Source organism: Patagioenas fasciata, chromosome 8, assembly GCF_037038585.1.
Source record: "Patagioenas fasciata isolate bPatFas1 chromosome 8, bPatFas1.hap1, whole genome shotgun sequence".
NCBI classification, from domain to species: Eukaryota; Metazoa; Chordata; class Aves; order Columbiformes; family Columbidae; genus Patagioenas; species Patagioenas fasciata.
Genome location: NC_092527.1, coordinates 20,998,455 through 21,012,019, shown reverse-complemented (window position 1 = coordinate 21,012,019; position 13,565 = coordinate 20,998,455). Strand labels below are relative to the sequence as shown.

Genomic DNA, 13,565 nt, shown 5'->3' with positions numbered 1-13,565 from the left:
GGGCCAAACAGCCTAAATGCTGCCCCCACACTCCCATGCTGGTGATCTGGAAGTAAGTCCCCAGAGCTGTGCCAGTGTAAAACAGGTGTAGGGGATAGCATAACCAAACTGTAAACACCCACTGCCTGCTCCAAGCACCATCACTGAGCTTCACGCCTGGTGAAGGAATTTACATCTGCACAAAGCTGGAGGGTGTCAAATACTACTGTGACAACTGACCATCCCTCCACACTTCACACCCACTCCGCACAAATGCAGGTGGCCACCGAGGAGTAGGTCTCTCGGTGCTGGCCAAGCCCTGTTCACTGCAGGTTGTGCAGAGATGAGTATTTTTTCACCACATTTATTTATCTTGGATTGGTTTAGCACCATTTGCCTAGAGTGCCCAGTGCCTGCTGTGAAATCCAGTTGTGCTCTTTGAGATGCTGCTCTCCTGTTCAAGTTCCATGTGTTCTAAACCCTATTTATCAAGGGAGCTATTGCTTGTCACAAGGTGGTGGCAGGTAGGGCAAGACATAGTGAGAGGAGAAAAAATTTGCTGCTATATTGGTTAAGCTGAGCAGCCCTTTGCCTCTCCTTTCCCAAAGGCATGAGATGCAGTTACCGCTTAATTTTAAAAAGTTTCTAGCTCCATTTTGATAATTATCTAAGAAATTAACTTTATTTATATTATGGGGTAAGAAGCTGAGAAATGCAGCTACCACTATATGGCACCTTCTTGCAGTCACTAGGGTGATGCTAAACTCTGCCTCCTCTCTACGTGCTTCCAGCAGCTGTTTTCAGACCAATTTATAGCTGCTGTATTATTTATCCAGTCATCTCCTGTGCCTTCCTGAGCACAAATTACACCTTAGGGGAACTGTTTGTGCCAGATGGATGTCATATGGAAACCTGCTGGATTTGGAGTCATGTTGTAGCTCCAAAAAATGATTTAGCAGGGAAGTATGTGATTGCTCTTCCATGTAAGGAGCATGACCTGCTGCTCCTCCGCTTCCTCGCAGAGCTGCTCCAGTGGGCAGCTGCAGGGAGAGAGGAGCCGAGCAGGCTGGGAGGGAGCAGGGTGCCCATGGCTGGCTGGTAACTGGAGGTGAGTAGGAATGGATGTGAGCCCTCCTGTAGAACTTGAAAGAGACTAGGGAGAAATAACAGCAAGGAGATGAAGAGAACGGATGTCTGAGGATCTCAGGAAGGATACGGGCAGGCATATCCAGGAACAAGGCACTGACTGCAATTCAGGGTGAGCCAGCTCTAGGAGACAAGATTGCTCTGTTGATCCACAGCACAAAGGGAAGGGGCAAACAGGGTTAGAGGCAAAGCTGAGGACCTTGTAGTCCAGCTTCAAGGGCTGGTGGGAACTGTGGTCTAATGGGAAAAAAGCAGTTGTACATGAAGTCAAGGTCTTCTGTGAGAAGAAGGCAGATTGGTGAGGAACTGGAAATGAGACAGGTTGAGCAGCCATATGAAGGAAAGTAAGCAATGAGTATAGAGTACAGGGCAGGATCTTTATCCAAAGCTCAGAAATAGTATCTGGAAACTGAAATGATAGAATGGGGAGATTCCTTTATTCCCTAGATGCTGGTGGGTACAATTTAGGTTCCCAGGCCAATCATCAGCAAAATGCAAGGTTTAGAGCAGCTTCTTGTCCAGGCTTTTCAGTGCTGTTGTGCCTGTGGCTGTTATCAAGCTCAAATTCTGAAGAGACCTTGGCCACCTCCACTTTGAAAGGTGATCCGTAGCTCTCATTCAGTGCTATGTGAAGTCTCATTCTGTCCTTGCAACCCTGATCCTCCAGAGGTTATTTTCATTTGCATGTGCATATATTCATACACTGGGTGAATCACAGAACCTAAGAGTGCAGCTGAAGTATACTGTACGGAGTATCAGCCTTGAACCCAGAAGGAATGTCAGTTCCTTTTAGCATGGCACCAGGATTTATAGGGTGATTTGGATAAAGCTGTCTTGCGTCTGACACTTATGCATCAAGGCACTTCTTTAACTGAGATTCTCACCTCCTACTCTACCTTCAAATAAAAATGTATGTCTCCATTTTCAGTTACCAGGCTGAGACCTAGATCTTCCTCCTTTCTCCTCTCTATGCACAGTTTTTCCTGAGAGAGAGAATTATATAGTTCACTAGTCTAGAAATGTCAATGGTGGGTCTAGCAGAGACTTCACTTGTCCCCTGCCATAGTACAGGGCAGCTCAGTGGCATTTTCCACTGGGAATATTGTCCCAATCTGATATCTGTGTCATAAGTAATACGATGAACTCACCATAGATAGGAAGTTAAGTGGGGCTCTTGCTGTTATCTTACCCACTCATGCTACTCAGTACTCAAGGTTTCAAAAAATTACAAGCCTTGCTTGATGAGCTGTTTTAGTTTTTGTTTGGTTTGGGGATGAGGGATTCACCTGGAGTGTGGTGGTATTTGCTGGCTAAATTCAATATTTTCTTGAGTACATGGAGTTTCCGCTTAGGTTAGTGGGATAGTACATGTGCTGCCTGCATGACATTTCAGTTCTTCAGGGAAGAGTTTTTAATCATACAAGGAACTGTTGGTATCTCACTGTGACCATCTCTCTCTTTCCAAATACACTTTTGCTTAAGTGGCCTTAAGGAACAGCCTGCTCAAAGCTTTGCTTTCTCTGAGTTGTATCTTCAATATCAATTTATTTTTGCACTGAATTATTGTGCACCTAATTTCAAACAGCCTAACTTCAATTTGTTGATGTCTGCAAAATCATTTCCAGATGAGATCTGCCTGCTTTCACAGTGCTAGATGGACATAAGCAGTAGCTAAGACAGGCGTTGTCAGTAGGATTGTCTCCTGAGCACATTTCGATCATGTGGAGGTCCGGTAAATAGCCTTCACCATTTTACTTTTCCAAAGACAGAGAACTAAACCTTGATCCTGCTCCTCTTTTTGGCCTGGAGACCAGGACTGATCTGTGCTGAAAGTATTTATAAACAGTGGATTTCAACATGATTCAATCTGTTCTGAAAAAAGTTGCAAGACTTTTGATTTGGCTTTTTTTGATTGTTTTTTTCTTTTGTAATACATCATATACATTATTTGTTATTTTAAAATATTTCATATAGGCTTAATCTCTTCCACTTTTACACAGACATCAAGAAGACCTGACAGTAGCTTGTAGCATCACAACAGGAGAAACAGTTAATGCCAGGCTCCCTCCTGCCACTAAGCGGGCTTAACGCACAATGAGATGCAGGACTGCAACAGAAATATGTAGTATTTGATCACAGAGCTGGAGTGCATGTTTAAATAGCTGGCGTGCCCATGGTGTGTTACTTGCTGGGCAGCCTGTTTGCCTGCGTGCCGCACACGCTACCACCCAGGAATCGCCTCCAAGCTGTTGCAAGCCTCTGGCTGCCAAAACTGCGTGGTATGAGGCTGGCCTTCTCCTCTGGTATGTGTGGCTGAGCAACACCATATGTGAATGCCAAAAGAGGATAGATTAGGAAGAAAGGATTTCATAAACCCTCCAGTCTTAACACCACATCAGGCAAATGCCAAAACTCCAGTAACTTGGAGAAGAACAGTGGCAACATCTAGTGGCTGTTGAAGCTATAGGTCTGTAATGCCTGGGAATACCCTTATTCTTCATGCATGCCACATACTTACCCTGCTTTGCTCTTTGCTGGATACTTCTCCTTCCATCGGGTATGATTGTTTGGGGGTAGATGTCCCCACTAGGCACCTTACTGTCTTCTGGTTTTAGACTACTCTCCTAGTGCACTGCAGTCCAGGTTCATCCCTAGCCTGCTGCATAACTTTTCAGTAACGGTTCAGCTTTGCTTTGGGCCAATAAGCCCAGGGCTGGCTCCCATTCCACCTCTGAAAGCCTGTTCGTCTGGCTCCTGACATGATCTGCTTTGAGAAGAGAAGACTCTCACTTGAGAAGGTTGTAGAGGTTAACAGGGAATTTAATCAAAGCCCTGGACACAGCAACTGTCCTGCAATGTGTCAAACCATCTGGAATAGCTCATAATCCTACTATGTCAGCTTTATTAAGCAAAACAAGATGCGGTCCTAATCTGCAGCCTATGTCTCTGTAGACTTATTTGGGAGCCGTGCTTCTAGCTGGATAGAAGCTCAGGTTTGGCATCAGCAAACATCGCTGCCCCTTTTTGTGTTTCCTGTCTGCAAATCAATCAGAAATATGCTGGACAGTCTCCAGACCTACCTCCAGACCACTGCATAAGAGACCCCTGCTTGTAATTAATCTGAAAAACATCCACAAAATGGTACCTGGACAAGTGTCGAGAGTCTGCAGTCTAATCCTACAGCTGATCCCAGCATCTCCTGCAGTGCTCAGGAATTGCTGTCTGTGAATGACATGTCTGGGAAAGGCAACCTGCTAATGCTTGTCCTAAACTGAGGATAATAAACCTCTCAGGACCCAGAAATTGAGAATTTAATATGAATTGGGTAAGGGTTAGAGTTAGGATTAGGCTAGGAGCCTGAGGATACAATGGGATATATTTGCTTTTCTGACTAATTTGGTTTCCTGATCTCTTGATTAATATCAATAATAAGTTGAATCATTCAATGTGAGTTTTTATTTGGATTTACCAGAGCTGGCAAACTTCAGTTGATACCAGATTGACAAGCAGAGGGTTGGATTTAGGTTAGAGCAGGCTGAGGTGCAAGGCTGGGGCAGGCCAGCTGGGGCTGGCCCATAAATTTCTTCACCCTGTCAGTAATTGAGTGTTTTATAGCCTGTAGTAGCGAAGTTTTGGATCTCACTTAAGTTTCTGCTTGCATTAGGCCTTTTTAACATATAGGGGGTTTAAGTCCAACCTAGGTGTTTTTATTGCTGAGATATCCCATCCTTTTTTGGATGCATATTGTCTTGGCTTTAGTTTTTTGGTAGTGCTAACTGCATATGCTGTACGCATAGCAGTTCCTTCTGGGTGCCATGCAAAGAAGGTGACAAAATGCCTTATGTAAAGTGCATATCACAAGTTTATTCTTCTGCACAAACAAATAGAAAGTGACTGTAAATTGGGAGGGGAAAAAAAAAAAAGACAAAACAGAAAAGGAAAAAAAGTATTTCCATAAACAAAGATGCTAACTCTGTTCTTCTTGTGGGTTCACATCTTCCACCACACAGAGCACTGCTGCTGGGCTCCCATTTTCAGAGCACTGATGAGTCTCTTCTAGAAAGAGGATCTGGTTGGAGATACTGGATATTGTAGCCAAAAGGGAGCATAGTCTTTCCACGGGACAATCTTGGCTTGCACTGTGCTCATGTCTGGCAATCAGTGATTCCTCACCACACCAGTCTCTTCCAAGATTCTTCCTCTCAGCTGCTGCAGGATCTTGAGGTTATCTCTGGCAAGTGTTCCCATATATTCAGAGGGAACGGACTGATACTTCTGAAGCAAAGATAAACCCCCAGAACTTCCAAAGACACAATGTGCAACCTGCATCATACTGGAGAAGAGGGATGATAGGCAGTTTTAAATCAGAGCCCATGCAGACATTTTCACATGCTTAACAAGGAGACACTGGGGTTTGGCCTACCTCTGCAGCTTAGAACTTAGCAGTTGGGAGCTAAAACTTGTCAAACAATTGTTTATGTCTGTGCTTGTTCAACAGCTGAGGAATTAGAAATTTGACAAGGCTCAAGACAAGCTTATGTGGTTCAAAATTATTCCACATAACCTCACCTGTGACCTTTCTAACAGGTCAGCCACAATAGTTTCATGAGCAGACACTAGCAGAGTTGCTTGAAGCCAGCAGTAGTGCAGGTTTCTTCCTTATAGCTTATCTGAGGCATCTCAGTATTATTTCTCATCTCATGCTACTTGCAGCCACAGGCCTTATTTGGGACAAGCCACAAGCACTGTAGGTCTGCTGCTTCTGCAGAGCAAGTTCTTTGTCAGCACGGGACCCAGAACAGACTGGGAGGGGCTGAGATCCATCAAACTACTTTGGCTTTGTTTCTAAACATAGCTTTGAACCAAGGATGTTAGAAGTGAAATGCAGGGTCCTCAGCCTCCTGGTTCTTTTCCTTACTCTAATGTTTAAAATTTATTCTCCAGTCAGACCTAACTTTTTTCATCTCCTGCCCATTACATAATCAGAAATTGTGGGCCAAATGCAGTTATTCCACTAACTTGAGTCCTGACATCTAACATTCAACAGTGTTTGGTCATCAGTCCTTGGCCTGCATCAGAGTCTCCCAGAAAGCTAGAATGAGACCACTGAAATGCTAACCACATGCAATGTCCCTTACGTGCTAAGGCCAGACTTGTGTTTTTTTCCAGTGACAAAATTAATTTCCCGAGACACTCAGGCCCTGACAGCACTTTCTTTAAGGGCCTGAGGAAAGGGGACAATGGAGTAAGATTCAGACTTTCTGAGGTTATTTCTTTACTGGAGAATTATCTTGAGTACCCTTTCTCTGGTCCACACAACCCCTCTCTACACCTGACTTCAGAGATGCTTTCAACCTGTGCTAGCTTGTCTGTCTAAGGCTAGTGGCTAAAACCACTAGCCAGTGACAAACGGCACTCCACAAGGAGACTGGAGACAAAGTTTTTGTAGCTCTGGTAGTCCTTTAGTTCCTTCTTACTCTTTAGCTTTCCTAGAAAAATAGAAGACGACTCCTCCCATGTTTGGGAAGAACCACAGAGATTCAGCTTGCTACAGCAGCACACGGGTTTTTTTCCAGGAATGCTGGCAATGCATTGCAGCACAATGAGTGAGAAGCAGTCCTCCAAGTTAGGTTTTGGAGCATGCCTGCTTCCCTTCACCAGAACTAAGTGGATTCTGGTGATCTGAATTAACTCTGCAGTGATGGTTTGTCCTAAGACCTCCGCTCTTGGGCAGGAACACATACAATCCCATCATCAGTTTAGGTTGGCTGTTCCTATGTCATACAACCAGGGCAGCACCTCTTCTGGCTCAACCACCCCTTTGCTCATTTAACTCAAGGCATTCCCAAAGGTTTTCTCTCCATCCTCTCCCATGGCCCACAGTCTGCCAAGTGAGTTGGAAGTGCCGTCCTCCTCCCTCCCACACATGCTCATCCTATGTTTCAGGGCCCCCAAGACTGTGCACTGCAAACGCAGGCCTGAAGAACAAGGCCAGCCAGACTTTGAAGGATTCAAAGGCAGGATTGTGTATTACTTTCCTTTTTCCCTCATTCTTTCCCTCCCAAGCTTGTCTGAGACTAGAGCTGCTAGCTAGCCCTCTTTTTCTTCATGGGAGAGCACACATGCAGAATTTCCAGGTACTGACAGAGCAGCACTTTAGAGGCCCCAAGAAAAAGCTGAGTCCCCAGCTTTCATGAAAGGAGCTACACATCGTAAGCTCCAGCTGCATGGATAAGGTTGGCTTGGACTTACGTGAAACCACATGAGCTGCACTGCTTACAGACCTGGCATCAGCCCCATTTGCATTCCTTTTTTTCTTCCCAGAACCTACGGTCTTGTACATCCAAAGTTTGTGTACAGTCCAGTCAGAGGACAGCTTCTGCTTGGAGAGGAGCAAGTCTAATGACATTTCTCAAGCAGGGCTATGACACCCTCACCCTGCCTCCAATACTCATTCCTGAGGATCTAGTAAAAGGCTGGGCAACCCCTTCCCAGGAAGAGATGGCAAGTCCCTTCCCTGCAGCTGGAGCATCACTGTGTTTGGGAGCTGTGCTTCAGAAGCAATCCTTTCTTGGTGACTTGTGGGGTCACACTGTAAAAGTGGCTGCTGCAAAAGGGGGAGCACAGGCAGAAAGTAAATGGTAGAGGTATGTGCAAACCAGAGCACAAATGGCACACACACACACACATGCACAGTCCCTACTAATATCCTAAATTTTTTCTTGGGAAAGGGAATGCTTTCTTCTTGTATGCCTTTAGTGTAGGGATAAAGTCTGAGGCTAGCCTGGGACATTAGAGGAATAACCAGTCCTGTTTCTCCAGCATCACCAGCAAACTGACCTCTGCATGTGTGTGTGAGTGCAGATCCTCTGAGTCTCTCAGAGCACTTCAGTTCTTACCAAACAGACTTCAGGGATACTTAAATCATTTAGTATTAAATTCTAGTGGTGACTTTCTGTTTCCCTCTCCTCCACTTCCCTACTGAGAATGTCTGTAAAGGGACTCTGTTTTCCATCTCACCATAGAGTTTTCAGCAAGTTTTATGTCATGACCCATTGCCAATCTAGTTACACTCTGTCCTAAACTAAATAAAAAGATGGTGTGCAAATGCATATTCTATTCTGTCTTCTCTTAGAGTCAATGGTACCTTCTCCCACTCAATCCTCCTTTGTACTTAAAGCATCTGTATTCTGTTCCACTGGGACTAATGCTGTGGGACCTTCCTTGTACCAAACAGCCACTGCCTGAGTTTAGCTTTGACTTTGTGTATCCTCAAAAATTGACACTTCTTTCTGCAGTTCCTCCAGCTTGTGATAGCCCCATCAAATCCATTCAAAGTCTCTCTTTGGCAAACTGCTCCCAGACCTGATAGCCATGTGTAGCACCATCTAGGATGACTGTCCCTTTTACCTCCAGCCCTGGTGACTGGAGGAACAGGCACACGTGGCCACCCTCCTGCACAGGGCACACTGCCCACATGTGCATGCACAAACACCCCTACTCACTCTTCTCTCTCACCTCTTTTCCCCTGCCCCTCCAAAGAAGAGTCTGGGAGAAGTGTCCAAGGTAAAGCCCCACTTCTACTTTCACTCCGTGCAGGGTGCACATGAGTGCAGGTGTGTGCAGCTGTACAGACTGACAGGGTCAGAGAAAAGCAGTCTAATGGGGAAGCTAGGGCTTCGGTACTGTAATCCCACCTCTGACCCTTTTCTTCCTGGAAAACTCTTGCCCCACAATCTCCCTTCATTCAGGGGTGACTCCAAAGCCCTTGGGAAAGGAGAACCACTACCACCTATATGTCCTTATGTGAGACAACCGCTGCCGTTGACCCCCTCCAGAGGTGGGTTTTGCTGCTGCGTGCAAGTTCCCATTCTCTGTGTATCACACATGTGCCCTCTCTCCACATTCTTGCTCCTGCTGTAGCCACAGCCAGTAGTCCTTGCGCTGAAGCTGCCCATCTGAGACCAAGGGGAGGCTGGGGGAGAGGGTGGTGCAGAAGGGAAGTTAATTTTTTTTTTTCTCTTTTCTTCATTTTGTGTCACTCATTCCAGTGTACTGAGCTGACATGAAAGACAAAACGAGCACTACCTCTGCGGGGCCACAGATGGGATGGGAGGGGTGCCTGCCTCAGTGGTGGCCAAAGCTCGGCCTCCACACATTGGCCTGCATCCCTGTTCTTGCTGCTGAGAATTTGGGCCTGGCCACCTGAAACCGAGAGGCTGAGGCTGGGTTTGGGGAAAGTCCCTGGCCTGCCTGACCAGATTCAGGGGAGCTCTGGTATGTCTTAGGGGACTGGCTGAGCTCCACCTGGAAGGGGGCTGGTGTGCTGGGCGCAGAAGATGCCATTTCTGTTCTCCACACTGGCTCATCCAATGTGGTGGCCGAGCGGGGCGCAAGCACGGTGGGTGCCAGGCTGCTTGAGGCTGGCATGGGAGCTGGAGTGGAGAAGCGACGAATCTCCTGGGTCTTGGCTGTTTTCACAGGGACCTGCTTGGCCGCTGTGAAGGATGAGCTAGCCTGTGGGGCTGGCTGACCGGGAGATCCCTGAGTGCTGGGGCCTGAGGGATCCTCGAAACAGAACATGGCTGACTTTAACTGATAAGGCTGGTGGCGCATTATATCAATGACCTTAATCCCCGATTTCTGGCCAGGCGCCTTTTTCACTTTGCTCTCTGCTTTACTAGCCTGAGATTTGCTGGCTGCCAGAGGATAGAAAGGGGAATGCATTGGGTTGTATGCAATTGGAGGGGGAGCCCGGATGTTGGGTGAATATTTCCAGGATGAGGGCAGGGAAGGGGAAGGAGAGGGGGTCCTGGGCTTGGACTCTGGCTTTGGTGTTGTTTCCACCACATATTTGTCCATGCGGCTCTGGCGTTTGGCAAAGAGCTCTGCCCCTTTGCCTTTAAGCTGAGGCATGTCATGGGCCCCATTTACCAGTCCAGCATCTTGCTGCTGAGGCTTAGGAGCCACTGGAGGTGGGGTCTTGAACTTGCGGCCAGAGGACTGCATGAAGTTGCAGGCCTCAGCACCCAGGCTGAGAAAGTCCTCTTCAGGCCCAGACTCAAAGCCGGCTCCAGGGTGGTCACCTTTCGGCTTCTCATCCAGGTTCTGCACCAGAGACAGGAGCTCAGGGTTGGGTGAATTCTTCTTCTCCTCAATCTTACTGAACATGGGTTTCTTGTTGCCCCGCCGGCGAGCCTCCTGAAGGATGCCTGTGCGGGGAGCTGGCACAGCAATCCTCTGCTCTCTGGAGGTTAAGGGCTCAGAAGGAGGTCGTGGCATTGCCGGTGAGATGGCAGGAGATGGCTGCTTTGGCACAGGGGGACTGCTTATGGTGGGCTGTGATGGTGCTGGACTAATATACAAAGAAGAAGAGGCTGTTCCAGGGACTCGTGTCTGGGAAGCTGTGGAGGCCACCTCACCTGGCTTTGAGGGAGCTGACAGAAAGATAGAGGTGGTGGATGTCCGGGCAGTGTTGGCAGAAGGCTTATTCTCTGGAGCGCATCCCCCCGCTCTTGGTTGTGATTCCAGTGGTGATGTTGGCCTTCCTGGTGCAGGAATATACAGAGATGTGGAGGAGCTAACTGGACTGCGGTGTGTTGGCACTGGTGCATTGGCAGGTGTTCCTGGAGCTGGAGGTGAGAAAGGGGGAACCACCGTGCTTTGCCCACCCAAGCTTTCACTAGGTTTTTTGGGTGTAGATGGCCTGAAGATGACAGAGGATGTTGCTGGGCGTTGGCCAGAAAAGCCAGGAGTAAAGGGCCGTGCAGACCGGTTGAACATGCTCGTTGTGCTTGAAGAGAAGGGGTCAGGGGTGCTTGGGGGAGGCGGGAAGAAAGTGGGACTGGGGGGAGCCAGGAGCTGAGTGGTGAGGTTGGCCGCTGGCTGTTTGCTGGGCACTTGTATGCCTTCCAGGTGGATGCTGAGGGGCATGCTCTCTGTCTTCTGTGGCACAGGCATATCTCCGTTCACCGTGCCCTGCTGCGGCCGGGCAGCTGGGACAAGCTGGGGGCTCTTCTGCGCCGGGACTTTCTCGACTGTGTACTTCCCAGCCCGCTCCCTCTGCTGCTCAAATAATCGTGCTCCTTTACCTGAGGCCTCGCTCAAACCTTGTTGCTTCTCTTCTTTGTGTTCAGAGTCAGACTTGGACTTTTCAATATCCAGGTAAGTGTTGTCCCAGTCTGAGTGATTAGTTAGGCTTCGGGCATCAGAGAAACCTTCCTCATCAAATTCAGACTCACTAGTTGGAAAAACTCCGTCTTCCTCCTCGTAGGAGCGGTCTTCGTCAACACTGCCAAAGCTTACCAATGTATACTTCTTAGCCCTCTGCCTGCGCTTCTTGAACATCAGCACCCCCTTGGAGTGGGGGTTGGGTGCGTCTGTCAGCAGGGATGCAATGGTTCTGCACTTTGTTTTAGCTTCTTTCACGTTCTTCTCTTGGATGCTTTCGTGGCGGTGGAGCTCTGCAAGAGACAAAAAGAGGCAAGCTCAGAGTTCAGCAAAAGGCTGGGTGGGCAAAGATGGACAGTGGCATGGCTGTAGGTATTCTAGTGACCGTATGAGGAAACACACTGTCACCCCCGGTCCTTCTATTTCTTTCCCACCTTTGCTGATAGTGTCTCTAGGAGCTGCTGATAGAAACCCAGGTGCCATTTTCTCTTTCCCTGCAAACACAGTAGAAGTCCACACAGGTGTGGGGAGGGAACTCCCCTCACTGTGACAGCTGGTCTCTGTTACCTGGTTAGAGCTGGAATTTCCTATTTCTGCAGCATGTGGCAGAGTCTTAGGCTGTATGTCACAGCTTTTTTACAGTGCATGTCCTTGCTCCAGGGAATTTGTACCACTTTATCACCCTGAAGGTGGAGCTCTGCTTTTTATATACCTTCCTCCTACCATATGGAGGATTTTCAGGACCAAGTAATCATTCTGCCCCTGAGAGTTTGGGAAGCAGCCACTGCTACTGTTAGCGGCCATGCATGCGTGCAATGGGAGAGGTGCTCTGCAGGCACAGCCAGGCTGCTGCTACCCTGGACTCTGCAGTGCCAGAGGCAGAGTGTCTTGCAGCAGCACTGCGTGCAGGGCTATTCGCTGCTTTCTGCAGCAGCCCTGCAACTGCAGGAGGCTTGTTTTCAGCCTTGCTCTGGCCCCTGCTCTGTGCCTCCTGCCCAGCAAGGAAGAAAAGTGTTTGCTCCTGAGCAAGAATCCCAGACTGCCGCAACTGACAAGTCAGGCCAGAAGGAATCCACTCAGACAGGCTTGCTTGGAAAAGCAAACACCTCTTGGGGCACTGGCATGAAAGTGTGGGATAACCGTTTTCCACCTGCTCTGCCAGCCCAGCAGCATGTAAAGCACCAGAGAGGAACATTATATTCTCTGCCTTATGTGCAGGGAAAGCAGGGGGTGAGCAAGATTCAATAGTAAAACTAAACCTGGCTGCCCTAAGGAAAGTAAGGACATGCCTCGAATTAGTGTTCAAGTGACAGAAATCAGTACTAACCTTGCACAGAAAAAACCTCTCATACCTAAACCATAGACTAATTTCTGATTTCCTTTCATTTCATCCTTTTCCTTACTCCCATTATCTTTTTCCCAGCATGATAGTATAGATGAAAATCCATCCACTGTCTGCATCCAATAATTTGTCAAAAAACTGTGTAGCATCTGACATTTTCAGGGAAGAGGTACAAAATTATGCCCTGCTGAAAGGAGAGGGAGAGGGAGAGGAGGAGGATGGCTGCAGGCAGTGCTGGAGGACAGTGTTACTCAAGAGAGGATGAAAGCTGCTCAACCCTCTCAGAATCTCACCTCTGAGCGTTTTAACACAGAGCATTCCTTCAATGGGGACCTCCTAACGTGGCAAAGTTGCCTGCTGTGAGGGACAGGGAGCTTAGCTAAGAAGGATACTAGTTTTCCTGAGGGCTGCAGGTGTCCCCCAAAACCTGGCTAGGCTGCACAGTTGTGGAAGGTGACATCATTCCATACTGCACCAGTGTAACCACAGTACAAAGAGCTTCCCTCTCTCATCCCATGCTGAAAATAAGGTGTAGAATTGCAGAGCAGTCATCCTTCTAGGAAACTTAAATACAAGGAAAGGGTCTTCTGAAAGTTTGCAGCCATTCCATTCAGCACACGCTGATGCTTTGGGATTTCAGCAAGGGGACTTGTGCAGTTTCATGTCACCTCATGTGGATGCACAGTCTGTTCCTCCCCTTTTCATCCAGAAAACTGGAAACAGCAAAATCAGTGCTGAAAAGATGACTCACTATTTGTACTTGCACTTGCAAAGTGAAGGCTCTCTGCAAAACTTTCCTCACAGAATGACTCCGCCTTGCTGAACCAAGACTGAAATAGTGTCCAAGTTTTTATGGAGACTTAGTGCTCTTCAGGGCAGTCATATACTTGCCCTCAAAGACCTGCTCTCCATTATGGAAACAAGCCAC

General features: G+C 47.7%; 1 protein-coding gene across 1 annotated transcript in view; it reads right to left on the bottom strand.

The window, feature by feature from the left end:
- Positions 1-4,964: 4,964 nt before the first annotated feature.
- Positions 4,965-13,565, bottom strand: part of SYNPO2L (synaptopodin 2 like) — a 39,521-nt gene continuing 30,920 nt past the window's right edge. Inside the window, exon 4 of the mRNA XM_065842913.2 lies at positions 4,965-11,588. Coding sequence (XP_065698985.1) covers positions 9,253-11,588 — 2,336 coding nt within the window. The 3' untranslated portion in view covers positions 4,965-9,252. The remainder of the gene's footprint in view (positions 11,589-13,565) is intronic.